We start from the raw sequence: 21,274 nt of genomic DNA, 5'->3' as shown, positions 1-21,274 counted from the left end.
ATTCATTTTTAGGTAGAAACTCGCTGTTCAGTTCAGACTTCAGACTATATTTTAATGCGGAGTCAAAGACATCATTATTACTATTCTCTGCAATGCGAAGTATTAAGTAGATGATCATACAAGTACAAGAATTTTTTTTTACATGTAAACGATATTCACTGACTGTAATTTACGTGCATAGACTGGCAGCTGTACCCGATTCGCACAACAATATGGTGAAGGTGAATTGTTCATAAATTATTACTTATTATCACCGTAATTAATTATAATAAAATCTTGGACGTTAATGTTCACTTTTTGACTGACCGGATTGAATTGATCAATTGGGTGGTATTCAAAACGAGTTTAAAGTTGCCTAAAATGGTGTCCCATGAAACAACTGAACTAGTGAAGTGAAAGATCAATTCATCTTCTTCTTTTCTTCACCTTATTAAGCCCACCATACCTAACAGCGAAGGCTTGTAATTATATGGCCCAACGCTTCGGAAAACAACAGTACGCCACCAAATATATTTTGTGAAATAAAATAAAGTCCATGAATTACATTGATGACGAGCTGTGAAGAGCGAAGACATTGCGGTAGCATGTTGTTTTCCATATTGGCCCCGCTGGAATTTTTTTTTTCTCATGGAGCAATGTAATGTATTTAAGTAGTTGATGACAAAAAAGAGTTCGATGTATGTTGAGAGAGAGGTAGGACGGTAATAATTTGGTAGCTATAATAAATAAATAAATAAATAAAAAAGGTAAAAGCAATATGTCAACAAGTGATTATTAGTCAAGAATAAATAGTGCTATATTTCAATGTAAAGTCTCCTTTTGTCGTAATGAAAACATTGATTAGGCTATATTTCAATGTGAACCCATGTTTTTATTTAGTTTCCTCAAGTTCACTATTATTAGTATCAGAAATAAGGCCTTTATCATCATGCATATTTTGTTATAGCTTCTCCGACCGCGATTCGCCCACGTGTGTCTCTGGGTTCATCAGTTATTTTCCGTTTCTGCAAGTCAAAAAGAATAATAAACAGTAAAACTGAGCTTCTTTATAAACAGTACTGTTTCACTTTCAATCAATCACCCACTCTCTCTCTTTCTCTCGGCTCTTCCATCGATCTGCACAGCTAGCGTAGCTTCACCGACAAGCAAAGCTGCAAAAAAATGGCGCAGCAAGTGGAGTTTGCGCTGAAAGAGACGGCGCCGAACATCGGCGCCGGAGCGATCGGAAGCGACAAGCTGTCGTGCGCGTACGACCTGGTGGAGCAGATGCAGTACCTTTACGTGAAGGTGGTGAAAGCTCGGGATTTGCCTCCCAGAGACGTCACCGGAAGCTGCGACCCTTACGTGGAAGTGAAGCTGGGCAACTACAAAGGCCAGACCAAGCACCTCGACAAGCGGACCAGCCCCGAGTGGCACCAGTGCTTCGCCTTCTCCAAGGAAAGGATCCAAGCCTCCGTCCTCGAGGTCCTCGTCAAGGACAAGGACGTCGTCCTCGACGACGTCATCGGCCGCGTCGCCTTCGACGTCAACGAGATCCCCAAGCGGGCCCCGCCCGACAGCACCCTCGCCCCGCAGTGGTACCGCCTCGAGGACCGCTCGTCCGGCGAAAAGCTCAGGAAAGGAGAGCTCATGCTCGCCGTCTGGATGGGGACCCAGGCCGACGAGTCCTTTCCCGACGCCTGGCACTCCGACGCCGCCTCCGTGGGCCCCGAGGGCGTCTCGTGGATCCGCTCAAAAGTCTACCTCGCGCCCAGACTCTGGTAGAAGAAGTAACTCATGACCTTTATAAACTCTGGTTAGTTCTCGTTTACTTACTCTTTTTTTTTTTTAATAGGTACTTGCGAGTGAACGTCATCGAGGCTCAGGATCTGGTGCTCCCCGGCGGCGGAGCGGTGGCCGGGGAGACGGTGGTGAAGGCGGCGGTGGGGCACCAGCTTCAGAAGACGCGGCCGTCCGGGGCGGCCAAGTGGAACGAGGATCTCATGTTCGTGGCGGCGGATCCGCTGGAGGAGCCGCTGGTTCTGACGGTGGAGGACAAATCCGGCGAGGTGCTCGGGAAATGCTTGGTGCCTCTGCAGAGCGTCCAGCGGCGGATGGACCACAAGCCCGTCCACACCAAGTGGTTCAACCTCGAGCGATACATCAAGGCCGACTCCGGCGGACCCAACAACGAGGCTCTCAAGAAGCGCTTCTCGAGCCGGCTTCACCTACGCGTCTGCCTCGAGGGAGGCTACCACGTCATGGACGAGTCTACGCTCTACGCGAGCGATCTCCGCCCCAGCGCGAGGCAGCTCTGGCGGCCTCCGATCGGGGTATTCGAGCTCGGAGTCATCAGCGCGGCCGGGCTGGCGGGGAAAGCCGACGCCTTCTGCGTGGCTAAGTACGGGCAGAAATGGGTGCGGACGCGGACGATCGTGGCCTCGTCGGCTCCGAAGTGGAACGAGCAGTACACGTGGGAGGTCTACGACCCGTGCACGGTCATCACGGTCGGGGTGTTCGCGAACGGCGGGCCCGCGGGGAAGGACTCGAGGATCGGAAAAGTCCGGATCCGGCTCTCGACTCTGGAGACGGAGCGGGTGTACACGCACTCGTACCCGTTGCTTCTCCTGCAAGCCTCGGGGGTGAAAAAAGCCGGGGAGGTCCAGCTGGCGGCGCGGTTCACGTGCTCGTCGTTCGCGAACATGCTCCACGTGTACACCCACCCGGTGCTCCCCAAGATGCACCACGTCCACCCGATCTCGGTCGCGGCTTTGGAAGCGCTGCGTCACCACGCCATGCGGACGGTGGCCGCCAGGCTGGAGAGGGCGGAGCCGCCGCTGCGGCGGGAGGTGGTGGAGTACATGCTGGACGCGGACTCGCACGTGTGGAGCCTGCGGCGGAGCAAGGCCAACTTCTTCCGGGTGATGGCGGTGACGGGCGGGGCCGTGGCGGCGGCGCGGTGGTTCCACCACGTCCGGCACTGGACCAACCCTCTCACCACGCTCCTCATCCACGTCCTCCTCGTCATCCTCGTCTGCTACCCGGAGCTCGTCCTTCCCACGTTCTTTCTGTACTTGCTTGTCGTCGGACTCTGGAACTTCCGGCGGCGGCCCCGCCACCCGCCGCACATGGACACGCGGCTCTCCCACGCGCACGCGGCCCAGCCTGACGAGCTCGACGAGGAGTTCGACACGTTCCCCACCACCAAGCCTGGAGACACAGTACGGATGAGGTACCATTAAAATGTGGGCAAAATGATTAACCATTAACCGTGTTAGACGGTTGACGGTTTATTATCAAGGAGTACCCCTCCCTCGTGTTTAATCGAAATGCGAGATTTATCCCCTCTATTTCTAGAAATATCAGACATATGCCTTCAGTTTAATATAAATGACATATACATCCCCTCAAAAAATATTATATTACAAATATCACCCTTTTCGTTTATTTTTTACAAAAAAATAATTTGAACTCCTCAAAATACACTTAATAGAATAAATATTTATTTACTATATAAAAAAAAACCTTAACCTTTTTTAAAGAAATTTTTTTAATTTAATTTTTTTGTATATAGAATAGAAGATAAAAAATTATTTCATTAAGGGTATTTAGGGGATTTCAAATTATTTTTTTGTAAAAAATAAACGAAAATGATGATATTTGTAATATAACATTTTTTAGGGGATGTATATGTCATTTATATTAAACTGGAGGGATATGTCTGATATTTCTAAAAATAGAAGGGATAAATCTCGCATTTCGATTAAACACAAGAGATACTCGTGATATTTTCCCTATTATTAATCGTGCAAAACGGTTAAAAGACTTAATCGGTTAATGGTGAATTTTTATTTATTTATTTTTACAATGGTTGGTTAACTGCTATTAAATATAAAATGACCGGATAAAAATGTTAATTAATTTAAACCGGATTAGATACCCACTTCTAAGTACGATTAAAAGTGGACAAAATGGTTAACCGGTAAAAATGTGGAGCTCTAGGTATGATCGGCTGCGGACGATCGCGGGGAGGGTTCAGACGGTGGTGGGGGACTTGGCGACTCAGGGGGAGAGGCTCCACTCGCTGCTGAGCTGGCGGGACCCACGCGCCACGGCCATGTTCCTCGTCTTCTGCTCCGTGGCCGCAGTAGTGCTCTACGTCACGCCCTTTCAGGTGATCTGCCTCATCGCCGGACTTTATATCCTCCGACACCCTCGCTTCCGCCACAGACTTCCCACCGTGCCGCTCAACTTCTTCCGACGACTTCCCGCCAGATCCGACACCATGCTCTAGCACACTGTACTCACTCATCTCTCTCTCTCTCTCATTGGTATTATATCATCATTTATTTACTTACTTTTTCCGTGTTGTAATTTCGTTTGTTTTTTCTTTGTACCAATAATGTTTGATTACTGTAATAATAGTGTACTCAAAAGTGTCAAGATTGGTTTCTTGTATCTTGAATAGAAACCGTGAATTGACCTGACCTCACACAAAACACTTTTACTAACCAAATTTTACAAGGTCACCTATGGTTTACTCTAGTTATTCTCCATCGCCAGCGACTTGTCTTAGTTGAACTTTTATGTTCTTCTTATTTTCGCAGAGAAAAATTACAGCAAGAAAAGGACTAGAGTTTAATGTTAGTTACAAGTTGTACCTGAGCATGAGGTCTTAGTACTCATTCGGGAGGTTAATTTGGGCTTGGTCCCAAATTAGGGATATGAGGTCCAACTCCTCAGCCCCGCTACCACACACACACACACACAAAAAACTTATTTATTCTAAATTTTTCCCTTCTAAAACATTCTAAACTTATTGACTTATTAAAACAAAATATGGTGTTTTAGCTAATTAGACAAATCAAAATATAAATTTGCAAAATAGTTGATGTTTTTGTTCACAAGTCATTTATAAACGATTGTGAAATGAAAATTTTACCCTTCATTACTTAAACATGACCGGATATAAGCAAGAAATAACATTATCAATAAAATAAAAAATACACTCACAATAGCACGTAACCAACTATTTTTTTTTCTTTCAAAAACCAAATCCCCAGAAATTTAGAGATCCATAAAAAACATGAACTAACCAAAATAATGTCGAACTTGCATGGTAATTTATAACAACCGTGCGATTATAATAGTTAGTCCTCTTTGTTTTATTTTATTTACAATGATTTATAACCACCAACTATTTATAACAATTAGTCTCTATTTTATTTGCATGTAGTGATTTATAGTGGTTTATAAACGCTCGTTTTGCTATTGAATAGATCAAGGGGAAAAGTTCACCCTTGACTTGAGAACCGTCTACGAGTAAGGTTGGCCAAATTAGATAGAAAAGATAAAACACCACACCTAGCTAATGGAAAACAATTAAATCATAGGAATCATACGAACAAAGCACCAAACTCACATCATAAATAGCAAAACTAAGATAAACAAATCCTGATTTATTCCTTGACCCGAACTACATAGCAATGCTTGTAAGTTAAGATATTTACTTAAAAGTTTGCTTTCTTGTGAAATTATGTTATTCTCAACTTTAAAAAAATGGGGTGATTTGAAAAATATGATCAATGTTGTTTTTAGTTTGCCATTTTTCTTTAGCAACTGAACTGGTACTTTCTCACACAATAATTTATTAGAATAAGCCTAATAATTTAATTATTTGGGTATTGTTACAATATCAACATTGTTGATTTTTTTTTTCTTCCGTTTTTTAGTGTATGTTTATACATTTCACTTAATGTTTAGAAAAATCACAGCTAAGCTACTTGCTCATTTTTTGAATAGACAAAGATCAATAACTAGCTACTTGGGAAAATATAAATACAGAATGAATAAACAAAGAGATGAACTAACAAGTTATGAATTTGATTGGTTTATCAAAACTTGTAAATTTTGAAACTGACAAGTAGCAATAATCCTAAATAATGTTGAAATTTAAACTCAAATACAGAAAAATATATAGGAATAATATAATAATGACTAAAAAGAGAATGAATTGTTGATACAATAGTTTATCTTGTTCAAGCCACTGTTCATTAGCTGGGAATCGGTAATGAAGATTTTGGGAGTATTAGGCGTTTCTTAGTGTATAAGCTTTACATCTGTTTTGTTCTTAGTTTACGTTCTGTACAGCTTTTATTAACTTTTATTCGTTTTATTTCTCTTAATGTCGTTTTAAGTGTTATTTACGACATAGTCCTCTTTAGTTAATTATGCGTCGTTTGTTAGTGGAGGACGTTTATGTCATTAATACTGTGTATATATACTGGAGAAAATGACACCGATGCCCCAACTTTTTAAGTGATAGGCATTTATACCGTTTTCATGTTTTTCTATCAAATGAAGCCCTTTTTAGAGTTGAAACATTAGAAAAAGGCGGGCATTTTCGTGAGAAAAACATGAAAATGTAATAAAAGCCTACCATCATTGAATAGAAATGGAACATTTTTCGCAATTTTTACTATGTATAACAATTCATAAGATTTCTTATACTTCTTTCATCTCCAATTCTTTTATGAAACTCCAATCAACGAAATGCTTTATCGTATTAATCGGAGAACATCGAATAATATTCACTTCTTGTGGTAAGCAAAAAGTAGTCTCAGTCACTTGTTTGTTTCTCGTTAATTTTCAATTCGTCTACATGCTTTGATTTCTGAACCAGTTGTGAGAAAGCGAAGCTCGTTATGCGCTTCGTAATTATTCCTTTTTTATTTTGTAATGTCTTGAAAATCAACCCAAAAACACATCTATAAGTTCTAAAAACTCACCTAAATTTATTGATAACAATGCGTACAATTGAAAAACATAGATCTAAAAGCTCGAAGGTCTAAAATTTGAGACTAGAAAGCGAGATAGTTATGGTTGGCCGTACGTGAATATTCACAAGGGGGTAAGTGCAAAATAAACATTTCATTAAGGGTAAATGGGAAAATTTTAATAGTCTCTCCCGCCATTATTTTGGTTTGTTTTTTACTAGTCTCTATCTTTCTGAAACTTCTCAAGTACCTTTGAATTTCATTTCCTCTCTTTCGATCATAGACTAGGTAATCTCTCTAATTTCCTCAATAATTTACTGATTTAGCTTTCTGTTTGGTTTTTTTAGTACTTCGAAGTTTTCATCATCGAAAGAAAAGTAACCAATGACATTTATAAACTCTGGTTCAGTTCTCATTTATTTTTTTTTCAATGTGGGATTCTTAACAGGTACCCCGCGCGTCAACGTCATTGAGGCTAAGGATCTGGTGCTCCCCGGCAACAGAGCGGTGGCCAGGGAGATGGTGGTGAAGGCCGCGGTGGGAAATGCTTGTTGCCTTTGCAGAGCGTCCAACGACGGATGGACCACAAGCCCGTCCACACCAAGTGGTTCAACCTCGAGCGCTACATCAAGGTCGACTCCGGCGGACCCAACGAGCCTCTCAAGAAGCGCTTCTCGAGCCGGCTCCATCTACGCGTCTGCCTCGAGGGAGGCTACCACGTCATGGACGAGTCTACGCTCTACGCGAGCGATCTCCGCCGTAGCGCGAGGCAGCTCTGGCGGCCTCGGATCGAGATATTCGAGCTCGGAATCATCAGCGCGGCCTTCATCGTCAAAACGTTCAGGGAGACATTGGCCCCTTAATCTCTATGTGGCTGCGCCACTAACTGTTACATATCTATGTACCTAAAGTCATTTTTGCCCTTTTCGTTCATTTCTTCGCGCCTTTCTTGAGTTTTTCCAAAATATTTTTTCTCGTTAGTTCCGAGGGTATAACTGTCTGAGCGTGGTAAAAAGTGAGTAGGTTGAAATGGTTTTAAAACGAGACAATTTTGATACTCATACCCCCATGTGCCTTTTTTTTTTAGTTGTAATTATGTCTACAAAATAAATATATACATGAAGTTAACAATTAACAATCACAAACAAAGAAACTTAAGTAATTAGCAAACATAAGTATAGCATAAATCTATATGCATAGCAAAGATAAATGTGTAAACATTTATGCATAAGTATTACAAACACAAGTATAGAAACTTGAAGTAGCAAGATGAAAATAAGATTTTAAATAAAAGTGGAAGTTCGTGAAAGGTTGTGATTGACCTTTTACGAATTATTTTAAATCTACTGATTTCGTTGTGCCTTGGCATATGAGTTTTCCTAATCCAGCATGAAGAATTACATGGAGTGGAATTGAAGTACTAAGTCCCAGTTTCTAATAAGAAAAAGGCATAATAGCAAAGGCAAAAGAAAACTTTATTTCGTGATCTCTCTCACTTAAAGTAACAAAGCGCAAACCCAAAAACGCTTACAAACCAGCGCCGCTCTTTGGGAATCGGTCACCGCTGTTGGACTCTCCAGAGGCTCGACTCCGACTCCAGGGGAGGATGTGCAGCTTTCTTCTTCTTCGTATTTGGCAGAAATAAAAATGTAGAAAAAAAAATAACGGATAATAAATTTTCAGCATCCACTTTATTGTCGTGTCCCCATTTGTTCGCTGTCGTTTTCTATAACTGTAAACGACACTACTTTTTATGTCGTTTATTTTATATTCTAATGGAGACTTTTTATTTTTATTTTTATTTTATTTTATTTTATTGAAGGTTCTCAAATGATTTGAACTCACTCAACCAATAACTCTAATTGACGGAGACGGATTCGTGCATATAGGCAATTTGGCATTTTTAAAAGACCAAAGTGGTCGTCTTATTAAAAAAAAAAAAAAAAAAAATACCAAAGAAGATAGGAAATAAAATAATACATTTCATATGTGGAAAAGCATTTTTTTGGTTATTTTTTATAATAAAATAAACGATTTCTAAAAGTAGGAATTTTGCGGTGCAGAGGATGAGGCCTCTTTCGGGATTGGCAAAGTCCGAGTTTGTTTCGTCTCGTCCCCTCCGTTTTCCGAAACCTTTTTTTTTTTTTTTGCTCTCTCTCTACCCGAATTCACAACCTTTTTTAGGTTTTCTGAATCACTCGCAAACTAGTGAATCAAATTTCACAGAAAACCGAATTGTGTAGGGTTTTTAATTTTCGGAGCTAGAATCTCGTGAAGTGCGCGACGGAATCGGCTTTTTATCGTATCTCATACCTGGTGAGAGTTATTTTTTTTTGTCGTCTCTGTATATATTAGATTATGTTCCAATTAAAAGATATCGAGATTTTGACAATTGCGTTCTTATGGCTGGATTTGTGTATAAGACTTCTTTGTATTTGTTTCATTTTGGGTCTCTTCATTTTGATACGATAACGACTTCAGTTTTTGACGTGACATGTCGTTGAGCTCTGTTGGTGTGTGTACGGTTTGTTTATTTGTGTACAATTTGGGAGGTTCCGAGGTTCATTGCAATTAAATGGATTTTTTTAATTTGAGCATTGATTTCATGTATGAATCAAGGTTTTCAGGGCGTTTTACCGTTTCCACGCCTCAGTACGTAAGTTTTTAACGTTTTTTAAAACCTTGGTATGAATGGTACAATCTTTTTTTTTTTTGTTCCTTTAGGTATGTACTGTGTATTTCAAAGACTGAAAAACCAGGCAGTGAATCAAGGGTTTTTAGCTTGACGTGATTAGGTAGAAATGGCTTTTGAGTCGATGGGATACAATTCAGACATAGAAGTGGACGATCTGAGATGCGAAGACATAGCCGAGAAGGACGTGAGCGACGAGGAGATCGAGGCAGAGGATCTCCAGAGGCGGATGTGGAAGGACCGCATAAAGCTCCAGAGGCTGAAAGAGAAGCAGAGGATCGCAGCCCAACAAGCCCAAGAGAAGCAAAAGCCCAAGCAGACCTCGGACCAGGCCCGAAGAAAGAAGATGTCTCGGGCCCAAGACGGGATCTTGAAATACATGCTCAAGCTCATGGAAGTCTGCAAGGCCCGCGGGTTCGTGTACGGAATCATCCCCGAGAAGGGAAAACCGGTGAGCGGCGCTTCGGACAACATACGAGCGTGGTGGAAAGAGAAGGTGAAATTCGACAAGAACGGGCCCGCGGCCATAGCCAAGCACGAGGCCGAGTGCCTCGCCGCCTCCGAGGCCGAGAACCGAAGCTACTCGCAGAAGAGCGTTCTTCAGGATCTTCAAGACGCGACGCTCGGGTCGCTCTTGTCGTCTCTGATGCAACACTGCGACCCGCCCCAGCGGAAGTTTCCGCTGGAGAAGAAGGTTCCGCCGCCGTGGTGGCCCACCGGGAACGAGGACTGGTGGGCCAAGCTCGGGATCCCCCACGGCCAGAGCCCGCCGTACAAGAAGCCGCACGATTTGAAGAAGATGTGGAAAGTCGGGGTTTTGACCGGCGTCATCAAGCACATGTCGCCAGATGTCGCCAAGATACGCCGCCACGTCAGGCAGTCCAAGTGTCTCCAGGACAAGATGACGGCCAAGGAGAGCGCCATCTGGCTCGGCGTGCTGGGCCGAGAGGAGTCGTTGGTTCGCCAGCCGAGCAGCGACAACGGAAACTCCGGCGTGACCGAAACGCCCTTGGGAGGAGCTACGGGGAACGGGAAGAGGGCCGCGGAGAGCGGCGACGACAGCGACTACGACGTCGTCGACGACGACGCTCTTTGCTCCGTCTCGTCCAGAGACGACAGAAGAAGCCAATCGCGTGCGGATCTAGAACCTTCCGGAAGCAACTTGCCCGATAACGCCCCTCGGCCTCCCAAAGAACGAGGGGAAAAGCGGAAGAGGGGTGGTGCGAGACCGAAGCCGCCCGCCGAGGACCTAATACCCGGGTCGTCTCGAGACGTGGAACCGTTGTACGATTTGCTCGACATAAACCGGACCCAAGAGGTCGAGCTGGTCGAGCCGATGATGAACGAGGATGTCGATATCGGGGCACAATTACCGGTCTCCGATTTCAACGCCTTTGTCGAAATGCCCTGCGAGAATGTGATTTCCGCGGAGCAAAGCATGTGGGTACATCCGGGGGATACGTATAACTACGGCAACCAATCGGTGGATCATCAACAGTCTCAGCAGATCGGGGCGGCCGCGGATGGGTTCCATGATATTCCGGCGGCCATGGATAACAACGGCGCTGAGCTTGCCGTTGGAGATTTGCCGTATTACATGAACGGCGACCAAGACAGACCGATCGACACCAACTTTGGGTCGCCGCTCAATGGCTTGTCGCTGACTTTCGACGGGTTCCCGAGCAGCCCGTTCAATCTCGCCTCGTTCGAGGGCTTCTCGCACGACGAAGATTTGATCCAGTACTTCGGGGCCTGAATTGTTGGGGTTTTTGAGTCTTTGGAGATTAGACTGTAAGTCGCTATTCTCGCTCTTTTGTTGTTTGTTCCAAGAATTTCGGATTATGAGTCCTGTTTGTATTTTGTCTGTGCAGGATTGGTATTGCTCACTGGGTTAGTCATAAGCAATGTGTTGACCGCTTGACGTTTTATTTTTCTAAATTTTTTGTCCGTACCAGTGTTAGTTTTTCAGAGCTCTTGATGTTGCAAGCAATTAGGCAAAATCATAGAGAGCATAGATCCGATGTAAATAGGAAGTCAATTTGTTGTGGTCATTTGTTCAGATGGAAGATTATAATAAAATGTATGTTCCGTTATTTGTTGCTTGCTGTACAGTCAAACATTGGAATACTGTTTTTTTTAAAAATGCCTGGTTCTATTCTCAGTGGTGGTTACAGCTTCACAGTCTCACTCATGATTATATCATTATTGCTATCTTTAAGTTTACAGCTGCTAAAAATTGATACTCGTGTGCTTTTATTAATCATATTAAGATACACTTTTTAACTGGTCATGTAAATACACAGACGTGTCTTGAAATTGAGAAATTGCTAACCAGTTTGAGCGACGCTGAGTTGCTGACTATAATTCGGGTGTTGGTGATAAAAACGTATTTCCAGTTCAACTTCAAATAAACAATTAGTAGTATGATTAATATAGACTAATTCTGTAATTGTAGTTGTGGTGTGGAACCAAAGTATGTTCTAGGGCACAATGGTAAATAAAGTGGACGAATATTGGTCCCCACACCACACCAGTGACACCGTAGAGCCGCTACAACATTAACAACAACGTTGTCACACACACAGACACAAACAACACATACTCTGTTGCTCTCTGTGCTTGACCAGGAAAAAAAAAAAAAAAAACTCTCTTTTAGCTAATTATTCCCTTTGTGGCTTGCTTCATTAAGCTTTTGATCACACAGTATGCCATTATTACATTTGCTGATTTCATACTTACAAAACTCTCTATTTTTTCTTCTTTTGGATATATATGATTACATACACGTCAACCTCGTCGCATAAATCACACACACCGTCCTTTCTCTGAAAAAAAAAAAAAAACTCAATGAGAGGGGTTTCAACGTTCATGCTCGTCCTAATAATGCTCGCTTCACTGTCATTGCCATTTGCTCAATCCTTCTTAGCCCCAGCTGCTTTTGTTAGTAAGTTCATCCTTGTTTTCTTTTTTTATTTTTCATTTCTTTCCGTGCTAATATCTCATAAACCCTCTATATATGCATTTACATAAAGCCTCTTCCTTTTGGCTCTTGTCATTTTAAGGCTTCCAAGGAGGAACAGCGTTGTCAATGCCCACAACAAAGGTGACTTCTTTAACTTTAACCCTTTTTTCATTTCTTTTTCGAGATGCCAAACCTAAATAAATGTTGAATCTTTTAGCAATGTCGTTGCACTTGTTTCCACTAATTAAACAAGTCTTGTGATTGTGATGGGTTTTGTTTGTTAAAGGGGTCAGAGAAAATCAAGGAGGTGAGTGTAATGGAAAACATGGACGGAGATTCGAATGTGAGCGAATATGAAGAATCAACAAGGCTAATTCCCACAGGTCCTGACCCTCTCCACCATAACCAAAACCCAGAAAAGCCATAACTTTTTTTTTTTTCATTTCTTTTCTTTCTTTGGATACCAAAGCTTTTTTGAGGCCTTTCCACGTTTGGTTTCATTTGCGGATACCAAATGGATTTCTCTACATTATAGCCTAATTAATATGACCCTATGGCTACTGTTTAGTTTATATCATATTGGATGAAGTTCTTAGCTTGAGTTTTATGCAAACCATACACTATGTCTATATACCATTGTGTTCGTTATTTCTCATTTTGTAATATCACCAAGTACTTCTATGAGTTTTGGCACATTTTAAGTTCTATTCCTATATTAATGTGCTTTTAAATCCTAAGTACGTGTATCAATGAAACGACATACAAACTATTCCAAACTACTGTCGTTTCACAAAACCAAGTTTTTTGGTATGGAATAATAGTAGGAGGAAAAGGACATAAATACAGGTTTTGAATATGAGAATTCTAGTAGTATCTGGTATTTTTTTGAAATTCTAAAATATCTTTTTCAATTGGTTTTATGGGTAATTTCCATCGAATTAACAATGAATGGAGTAATAGTGATGTAATACAGCTCTCTCAATTTTGAGAGCAATATGTGTCCACGTCACCAAGTTCCCTAGGAGTAAAATAAATGTCGTTATCTTAGTGGGCGGTTACATTATGATGTAGATATTTATGTTCAAGCCTTTGAATGGTCATATCATAATTCACGTAGGCATTCGATATAAAAAAAAATAATAACGACAATGCTCCTTTCTTCAGTTTGTGCGTGTCTGTGTGTGTTCTTTCTTTAATTTTTATTTTTCTGCTTTGCTTTCCTCTCGGGAAATATCTTTGAGATATTTTTAGATACTTTCGAAAAATATCTTCTCAAAAAGTGTTTGGTGGACTCCAATTCTTAGGCCATAAACCAATCAAATTAATCGATCATTCATATCAAACGCCATTTTCTCCTATTTGTTCAAACTTGAAAACGAATGTTAATAACAATTTGATGACTAATATGTTCAGTTATCACGTGTTTAAAAACTAAATCACTCGAGTAAATTTGAGCATCCTGAACAGAACCAAACCGGAATTATGTTTTGATACCATTCACAGAACGTAATTTCCGGTATTGTTTGAAATTATTCACTCGGATTTTTGTTATATCTTTGTATTTTATAGAGTTGGAGACATTATATATTTGTCTGCTATAATTAGTCTAGTGACGCTAAATATTTTGTGGACTTGTAATTTATTTGAATTTTTGCTCAATACCAGTTTATATAATTTTGATGAAATTTCTTGATGCCAAAAAAAAAAAAAAAGCTTTATGTATTTCATCAAACCTTAGAATTGGATTTGCTTTCTGAAAATTATGATCCGGTTGATCATACCATGAATTTGTAAAACTAAGTCAAATTAGGATAGACTTCAATTTTAAACACAGTTTTATTTAATCACCACATAAACGTGAAGCAAAAAATAACGTCTGCAAAAAAAAAAAAAAAAAAAAAGTTATGCCACGTTGCCACGGTTTAAAACAAGTATCATGAATGGGATGGCCCAGCAAAAATATCTTCTCACAAAACAGTAACGAAAACCTCTGACATCAAGACACGGAATAAGATATATATATTTTTTTAAAAAGTCGCGGATTTTATTTCTTCAGCTCCAAAACACGGTAAACACCATGGCATATATATATTATAATAATATATCGGCACACGCATAAACACGTAAGAGATGTTAGAGTAGAGAGAGAAAGAGAGCATTATCAGATCCCTCTTTCTTTTCTTTCAGGCTCGGCAATGTCCTCCGACCGCCTCGAGACGCCGACGCTGGACTCGGAGTCGGCGGGGCTCCTCCAGGCGGTGTCGGAGCACGGCGGTTACGCCTTCGTGAGTCTGGCGGCTCAGGCGGCCTCCGGCGACATGCGCGCGGCGGAGGCGGCGAGGGAGATGGCGTGGGAGCAGCTCCACTCCGGTCCCTGGCACTCCGTCCTCCCTCTCTGGCGCGACGCCTTCTCCATGGCCTGCCTCCGCGTCGCCGACCTCCACGTGGCCGCCGGCGCCGGCGCCGACCTCGCTGAAGCCCTCCGCGTCCTCGATATGGGACTCATCATGGGCGGCCCTCTCCTCCGCCGCGATCTTCACGCCGCCGTCGCCAAGCTCTCCTCCGCCGCCGACGCTAGGGCTTCTGCCTCCGATTCTCGCCGGCGACTGGTTCGCGGCGAGATAACCCGAGCAGAGGTGAGGTCTCGAACAGAAATCGTATAGAGTTGTTTTTTTTTTTTTTGCGAATGAAAAGATCTTTTTATCTCGCAAGTTTTTTGTAAATTGGAAGAAGAGCCTTATCGTTTAAGGAAAACACCATTGAATTACAAACTCTGTGAAGATATATACAATGTGTTATTGTTATGTTGAAGACTCTGGTTCACGGCGAGATTACTAAAGTGGAGCCGAGGTTTGTCTTTTCGCCGACCTAAATGGATGTTTGAATATAGCCGTAGTTTATGTTTTTATCATGCTGAAGATGGTTTTTGAGTTCTTGCATCGTTCAAGGTCGGCTTTTGATATATGTTGCAGATGCTTAATATTTTTCCAGAAAAGTCCCTTTCCAGTAAGTTCTGCGAATGAAAGATATAGAAGAAGAAAATCAGCTTAGTTTTGGAGACCTTATGAAGATATATACAGTATGCTATTATTAGATTGAAAGGTGTATATTTTGTTCTTCGAATTCTTGTATTCATTCAAGATTGGCTGTTTACACATGTTGCAGATGCTCAAAGTTTTGCCGGAAAAGTCTTTTTCCAGTAAGAAAGTGGAGAAGCAGAATTCCGAGCTGTCTCTGGAGGAATTCGTGCAAGAATATTTCGAGCCCGGGTCGCCCGTGGTGATAAGCGATTGCATGTCTCATTGGCCCGCGATCTCGAAGTGGAACGACATTGATTACCTGAAAACCGTTGCCGGTGACCGCACTGTGCCCGTTGAGGTGGTCAAATTTTCGCGCCATTTCGAGGCCCCGTGCGTTGACTTGTTCTTAAACTAATGAAATTTGGTAAAGCTTCGAATACATTGCAGGTAGGGAAAAATTACCTGTGTCCGGAGTGGAAGCAAGAGCTCATAACGTTTTCCAAGTTTCTCGAGAGATTAGAGGCCACGGAATGTTCTCCTCTCGGCCCGACGTATCTTGCTCAGCACCCGTTGTTTGATCAGGTTTTCGCGCAGACTCGCTTTGCCTCGATCGGTCAATTAATTAGCAGTGATCGATTTCGATACGGACTTTGTTTGTGTGATTGCAGATTGACGAGCTGAGAAAGGATATTTGCATCCCCGATTACTGTTTTGCTGGCGGTGGCGAATTGAGGTCTATAAATGCTTGGTTCGGGCCGGCTGGGACGGTGACACCGTTGCATCACGATCCACATCATAACATACTTGCTCAGGTATCGAAGCTGTCAATCTTAGACAAACTTTGGGTATTTTGCGAATCCAAAACAGTTTCAATTTATGGGAGCCTGGTTTTTGTCTCGAATTTCAGTTGGTTTGTTGTGTCTGATTTTGCAGGTGGTTGGAAGGAAGTACGTGAGGCTTTACCCGGCTTCACTGACGGAGGAACTTCAGCCATACAACGAAACCATGCTTTGTAATTCAAGCCAGGTAACTCTGTCGTCACGCTGTGACTGTCGATCGTGGAAATCGTGTTTCGTGTTGATTCGTTATTAGTTGTGTTTATTCTGAAATGAAGGTTGATCTGGACAAGGAAGTGGATGGGAAGATAGGGGATTTGGAATTCATGGACTGCGTTCTCGAAGAAGGAGAGATGATTTACATCCCTCCCAAATGGTGGCACTACGTCCGATCCCTCACGCCCAGCCTCTCCGTCAGCTTTTGGTGGCAAAACTAGTCTCCGACCATTTGGCTCCTCTGAACCCTTGGCTTCTTCCTTTTATTATGTTTCCATCGGGACCCTGGACACGCCTTTTATTCTTTTCTTTCTTTTTGTTGTGATGAACAATCATTTAGCGACCGTTTCTCTTATTCGAACCTAGACTTACATTTATGAGTTAATATGTCACGCGATTACATGTCTCTACTAGAGAATAAATCTTTTCCACAATCTCATATTTATTCAAACACGAAACAAACCAAACGGCGTGTGAAAGAGATGAATACATTTTAGTTGGACGACGAACGCGAATGCGCAATTGCCGCGTCGAAGAAATCGCGAAGGGCCTGAGAGGAGGAAGAATAGGAAGAAGCCGAAATGGAAGCCTGGACGAGCGAGGCCTTCTTTCTCATCTCCGCGCCGGTCTCGGTGTCTCCCACGACCGATTCGATGCCTCGGACCAAGCCGGGGACGTCGAGCGGAGAGGCCTTCCCGCGAGCCACCTCGACGCACACGCCGACCTCTTTCCCGAGCATCTGCGAGTTGAAGAACTGCTCGGCGGCCATAGGCCAGCCCAAGATCGGGACCCCGTTGCTGAGAGCCTCCAGCGTCGAGTTCCACCCGCAGTGGCTCAGGAACGCCGCCACCGCCACGTGGGCGAGAATCTCCACCTGCGGGGCCCACCCCCGCACCACCAGACCTCGGTCCCCGACCCGCCCCTCGAACCCTTCCGGAAGCCACTCCCCGGCGCGGAACTCCGCGTTGATGTCGAACCCCGTCGGCGGCCTCACCACCCACAGGAAGCTCCTCCCGGAAGTCTCCAGCGCGGTCGCCAGCTGGACCATCTGCTCGGCGGAGATCGTGTTCATGGACCCGAACGAGACGTAGACGACGGACTTGGCCGGCTTCGAGTCCAGCCAGTCCAGGCACGCCTTCCCGGCCTCGGGACGGCACTCCTTCGGGAGGAGCACCGGTCCCACCGGCCAGACCGGATACCCGAACTTCCTCTCGAAGTATTCGAGGCCGAGGCGGTCGAGATCCGCCACGGTGTTGAAGAGGATTCCGTTGGACTGAGACCAGGCCGAGAAATTCTCGGCCTGGAAGGTGGACCAGGAGTCCCGCCCGTCGGCCGTCGCGATGTTGTGAGGGAGCTGAGACACGTGGAGGCTCCCGGCTTCCGGAAAGTCGGGGAGAGAGAACGACGATATTTCTTGTTCTCCGGCGGTGGTGCGGCGGCGGTGGGGGAGGTGGAGCCAGAGGGAGCAGTAGCAGGCGAGGCCGAAGCCGCCGCTGCCGCTGAAGATGACGTGGAAGACGCCGAGGTCGCGGGCCACGGGGGCGGTCCAGCCGAAGAAGATGTCGCCGATGACGCAGATCGGGCGGAGGCGGCGGAGGAGGTCGGCGAAGGCTGGTCGGAGCGAGATCGACGCCCACAGGAGGCGGTCGACGAGAGCGTAGGGGAGGGAGTCGGTGTTCTCGGAGTCCGGGGGGAGGCCGTGGTCGGCGCTCCGAAAAGGGATCGCGACGAGCTTCACGGCGGAGGTCGGCGGGAGAGACGATCGGAGCTTGGCGATGTTGAGGGGAGTGCTGACGAGGCTGACGGTGTAGTCAGGGCAGACCCGCTCGATCCGGAGAGCCAACGCCGTGAACGGAATTATGTGGCCTTGCGCCATAAACGGAAACATCACCACGTTCCTCTTCCCATCTCCGTCGCCCATTTCCATCGCCATTCACGAATCACGATCCCACACCTCTCTGCTCTCCTATTGCTTGGTTGTGGTGGTGGTGGTTGTAAATTGTAATAAATATTAGACTACTAGACAATATTCCACTCTTGATTTATAATTATATACACAATAAAGTTGACCAAATATAGAACTTTTAGAATTATCAACTTTTACAACGCTGAATATGAATAGTGAATACAAAAGAAAAAAAGATGCCTCCTTTAGTTGTTGTAGGTGCAGAGGACCTTACACCTCAGCACCCGGTCCCGCACGTAGAACCCGGGCATGACCATCGTCTTGACTCGGGCGGGCCGGTGGCGGTCCCTGTCGGGCGACACGTCGTCCATGTAAACCGGGTCGAAGTCGCGGCCCGGGTCGACCCGCAAGATGGAGACGGGCGGGTCGAAGGAGAAGGCGAGGAGGTGGAGGAGCCAGACGCACTTGGCGGCCACGAAGAAGGCTTGGAGGAGCGGCTCGGGCCACGGGCGGGTCCAGCCCAGCGCGGAGATGATCCGGCTCATCTTGTCGTCGCAGAACCCGCTCAGCTCCTCGCTGTAGAATTTCGTCCCTTTTCTCAGCACCTCGTTCCAGCTCAGGTTCCTGAGCCCAACGAAGGACCCGAACTGAGCCTCGCGGTCCTTCCGCGGGTCCAGGATCCTCCGAGCCCCGTTTTTTCGGAACACGCTGTTCTCGAACTCCTCGTACATTGCCGAGTTCACCGTCCCCTCGAGCTGGTACAGAACCGCTTTCTTCGACCCCTTCTGCTTCGGCTGCTCGGCTTCCTCGGCCACGGCCTTGCAGAAGTGCTTCACCGACAGCCTCGCCTCCGACACCATCTGCAACAGCCCTTCCACCATCACTTCCTCGCTCACCGGCATCGTGTTCGAGATCGTATTATTATTCGTCTTATTCGTGTTCGTGTTCTCTCTCAGGGCTCTCTTCAGCTCCTCGCAGTAGGTCTCCAAGCTCTCGAGCTTCCTGCCCAGCTCACCCAGCGAGGATTTCATCTCCGACACCTCGGCCAGCGAGGAGTCTCGGTTCGCGTTGGCCTCGATCAGCTCTCTCCTCAGCGCCTCGACTTGAGAGACCACGTCCTCGGACTCGGTCCGGGTCGGGGAAGCCTCGTTGTTCCTGTTCTTCTTCTTGTTGTTCATCCGAGGGAACAGCCTCGAGATCACGCTTCCGCCGCGGGGCTTGGGCTGACGGTGATCTTGCGATTGGGCCGAGGAGTGCGACTCCGTCAGAGGCACGATGGTGGTGGAGTTCGAGCAAGCTCGCCGGCTTTCGGACTCGGAGAAGATCGTGGCCGGTCTGCATCGGTTGCAGGACGAGCCCGGGCGGGGATCGGCCATCGGACCGCCGTTGTTGTTGTTACGTCTTCTGGGCTTGAACAAGTCTCTGCTGCTCGGCGAGTTAGTCTGGAGAACGGTAATGGGGTTTCGGGGCACGGACTTGTGGTTGTGGTGATCTTCGGACGGGCAAAAATGGGACCCCGAATCAGAGGGAAAACAGCCTCTGCGTGAATCCGGAGGAGAGATTTCGGTTCTGTAGTCCGATAAGACCGTCTCGTCTACATTGCCTCCGAGACCATGCTCGTCCCAAATCTCGGAAAGTGTTCGGCTTCTTGTCGAGTTTTGGTGGTACCCAGATAGCGGTTCATCCTCATAACTCTGTGAAGAACAGAAAGACGTTACTTTACTTGAAGAAAAAAAAACTCTTTAACAACTTTCCAAGGATTTTGGAAGTAGAAAAAAAGTGTGCTTTGTGAAAACTCGTGTCAGAGGAATTTCTATCACAAAGAAACCCAATTTCTGGAAGAAAAAAAGATTCTGCATTGTCTAGTATTTGCCACAATCTCAATAATCCATTGGCAAATATAGTGAAAAAGAGATCGTACAACAAAGGCAAAAAAGACAACATCTTGGTTGACTTATTAGGTCAAGATTGTAAATTTCCAGCTTGTTTCAGAGAAATATGAGAACCTCAACCAAAGCAAATTCATTTCAAAACATTCACCAAAGCAAATTGGATTACTACTTAATAGTAGTAAATCGAAAGATTGGAACTCACAGGAGTGAAAACAGGGTAGTCTTGGGCAGAGAAATGAGAAGCAGCAAGTGAATTAGCCGGCGAAGGAAATCTGATAAAATTGGTGTTATTTATAATACTATTGTTTGAAGGGCTGTTTGCTTGCACCAAAGCCGCGTGGAGAGCTCTGAGCTCCACTGCCTTGGCAATGGCGGCTTGAATCTCTTGCCTGTTAACTTCCTTTCTGTTGTTGTTATTCAAGAATCTCGTGTCAGTTGTCACAGAAGCCATTTTTGGCAGAGCTGAGCATGTAGAGCCACCAAATGGAACAAAAATGGATTTTGGGTTTTGTCTAATGGTGGTGCTGGGATTTTATTTTATGAACGTGTTTGAATGAATAATCATATCGCATATATCTACTTGCGATTCTTGTTGAGCCAGGTATATTGAGAGGGGAAAATAGATAAATAAATAAAAATAAAAGACTAAAACTTCACGCCAGTGAGGTTCTTTTATTTTTTTGTCTTTGGCCTTCATGAATTGAAAGGGTATCTGTGTGTGTGACTGTGAAGCTAAGCAATATGGGGAGAGAGAGAGAGAGAAGAGTAGTTTTTACTCTAAAAGCAGGCAAGCATGTCGTTTGAAAATTATTAAAGCCTATTGTTAATTGTGATATCATGCTGTGAGGGTATTTTTACCAAAAAGACCTTGGAATTATTATTTTACTGTTTCATTCTTACTATTATTAATTAAACATATATATTAATATATATATAGATAATCACACGTTACAATGAGATCATTTTTAAAAAAAAAAAAGACATTACAATGAGAT

At 44.5% G+C, this 21,274-nt stretch overlaps 5 protein-coding genes and 1 long non-coding RNA gene across 8 annotated transcripts; 4 read left to right on the top strand and 2 right to left on the bottom strand.

Annotated features, from left to right (window-relative positions):
- Positions 1 to 817: 817 nt before the first annotated feature.
- On the top strand, positions 818 to 4,300 carry LOC149382677 (multiple C2 domain and transmembrane region protein 5-like). The gene is made up of 3 exons (XM_089600979.1): positions 818 to 1,760; positions 1,835 to 3,211; positions 3,982 to 4,300. Exons 1-3 carry the CDS (start codon positions 1,162 to 1,164, stop codon positions 4,271 to 4,273), a joined length of 2,268 nt encoding a protein of 755 aa, XP_089457105.1. The 5' UTR covers positions 818 to 1,161; the 3' UTR covers positions 4,274 to 4,300.
- Positions 4,301 to 8,786: 4,486 nt separating this feature from the next.
- Positions 8,787 to 11,582, top strand: EIL3 (ETHYLENE-INSENSITIVE3-like 3). 3 transcript variants are annotated; one of them, XM_089600990.1, is made up of 3 exons: positions 8,787 to 9,071; positions 9,551 to 11,238; positions 11,319 to 11,582. In XM_089600990.1, exon 2 carries the CDS (start codon positions 9,557 to 9,559, stop codon positions 11,201 to 11,203), a length of 1,647 nt encoding a protein of 548 aa, XP_089457116.1. In that variant the 5' UTR covers positions 8,787 to 9,071; positions 9,551 to 9,556; the 3' UTR covers positions 11,204 to 11,238; positions 11,319 to 11,582. The 3 variants fall into 3 exon arrangements, with proteins under 3 accessions (XP_089457116.1, XP_089457115.1, XP_089457114.1); XM_089600989.1 differs by having other exon boundaries at positions 9,537 to 11,238; XM_089600988.1 differs by having other exon boundaries at positions 9,480 to 11,238.
- Positions 11,583 to 12,296: 714 nt separating this feature from the next.
- On the top strand, positions 12,297 to 13,073 carry LOC149382675 (uncharacterized). The gene is made up of 3 exons (XR_016301967.1): positions 12,297 to 12,391; positions 12,510 to 12,550; positions 12,696 to 13,073. It is a non-coding gene; the product is annotated as an uncharacterized LOC149382675 (long non-coding RNA).
- Positions 13,074 to 14,516: 1,443 nt separating this feature from the next.
- On the top strand, positions 14,517 to 16,889 carry JMJD5 (2-oxoglutarate (2OG) and Fe(II)-dependent oxygenase superfamily protein). The gene is made up of 6 exons (XM_089602119.1): positions 14,517 to 15,045; positions 15,575 to 15,787; positions 15,877 to 16,011; positions 16,098 to 16,241; positions 16,363 to 16,455; positions 16,544 to 16,889. The coding sequence occupies exons 1-6, from the start codon at positions 14,605 to 14,607 to the stop codon at positions 16,700 to 16,702; spliced, it is 1,185 nt and encodes a 394-aa protein (XP_089458245.1). The 5' UTR covers positions 14,517 to 14,604; the 3' UTR covers positions 16,703 to 16,889.
- Positions 16,890 to 18,685, bottom strand: LOC149382673 (UDP-Glycosyltransferase superfamily protein). Its single transcript, XM_089602118.1, has one exon. The coding sequence runs from the start codon at positions 18,412 to 18,414 to the stop codon at positions 16,975 to 16,977; it is 1,440 nt and encodes a 479-aa protein (XP_089458244.1). The 5' UTR covers positions 18,415 to 18,685; the 3' UTR covers positions 16,890 to 16,974.
- LOC149382672 (DNA double-strand break repair RAD50 ATPase) lies at positions 18,547 to 21,089 on the bottom strand. The gene is made up of 2 exons (XM_089602117.1): positions 20,482 to 21,089; positions 18,547 to 20,081 (listed from the first exon to the last, which is right to left on the bottom strand). The coding sequence occupies exons 1-2, from the start codon at positions 20,728 to 20,730 to the stop codon at positions 18,633 to 18,635; spliced, it is 1,698 nt and encodes a 565-aa protein (XP_089458243.1). The 5' UTR covers positions 20,731 to 21,089; the 3' UTR covers positions 18,547 to 18,632.
- Positions 21,090 to 21,274: the final 185 nt, after the last annotated feature.

Source organism: Urtica dioica, chromosome 11 (genome assembly GCF_054948205.1).
Source record: "Urtica dioica subsp. dioica isolate 48M chromosome 11, U.dioica_male_clone48M_v1_H2, whole genome shotgun sequence".
Lineage (NCBI taxonomy): Eukaryota > Viridiplantae > Streptophyta > Magnoliopsida > Rosales > Urticaceae > Urtica > Urtica dioica.
This window is presented reverse-complemented; position numbering and strand designations above follow the sequence as displayed.

Excerpts from the sequence above, each read along its gene's own strand:
- LOC149382677 (XM_089600979.1), top strand. The coding sequence starts at position 1,162 with ATGGCGCAGCAAGTGGAGTTTGCGCTGAAAGAGACGGCGCCGAACATC. Across the intron at positions 1,761-1,834 it reads TACCTCGCGCCCAGACTCTG|GTACTTGCGAGTGAACGTCA; the intron begins GTAGAAGAAGTA and ends TTTTTTTAATAG. Across the intron at positions 3,212-3,981 it reads GGAGACACAGTACGGATGAG|GTATGATCGGCTGCGGACGA; the intron begins GTACCATTAAAA and ends GTGGAGCTCTAG.
- EIL3 (XM_089600990.1), top strand. The coding sequence starts at position 9,557 with ATGGCTTTTGAGTCGATGGGATACAATTCAGACATAGAAGTGGACGAT.
- JMJD5 (XM_089602119.1), top strand. The coding sequence starts at position 14,605 with ATGTCCTCCGACCGCCTCGAGACGCCGACGCTGGACTCGGAGTCGGCG. Across the intron at positions 15,788-15,876 it reads ACCGCACTGTGCCCGTTGAG|GTAGGGAAAAATTACCTGTG; the intron begins GTGGTCAAATTT and ends AATACATTGCAG. Across the intron at positions 16,012-16,097 it reads AGCACCCGTTGTTTGATCAG|ATTGACGAGCTGAGAAAGGA; the intron begins GTTTTCGCGCAG and ends GTGTGATTGCAG.
- LOC149382673 (XM_089602118.1), bottom strand. The coding sequence starts at position 18,414 with ATGGCGATGGAAATGGGCGACGGAGATGGGAAGAGGAACGTGGTGATG.
- LOC149382672 (XM_089602117.1), bottom strand. The coding sequence starts at position 20,730 with ATGGCTTCTGTGACAACTGACACGAGATTCTTGAATAACAACAACAGA. Across the intron at positions 20,082-20,481 it reads ACTACCCTGTTTTCACTCCT|AGTTATGAGGATGAACCGCT; the intron begins GTGAGTTCCAAT and ends TGTTCTTCACAG.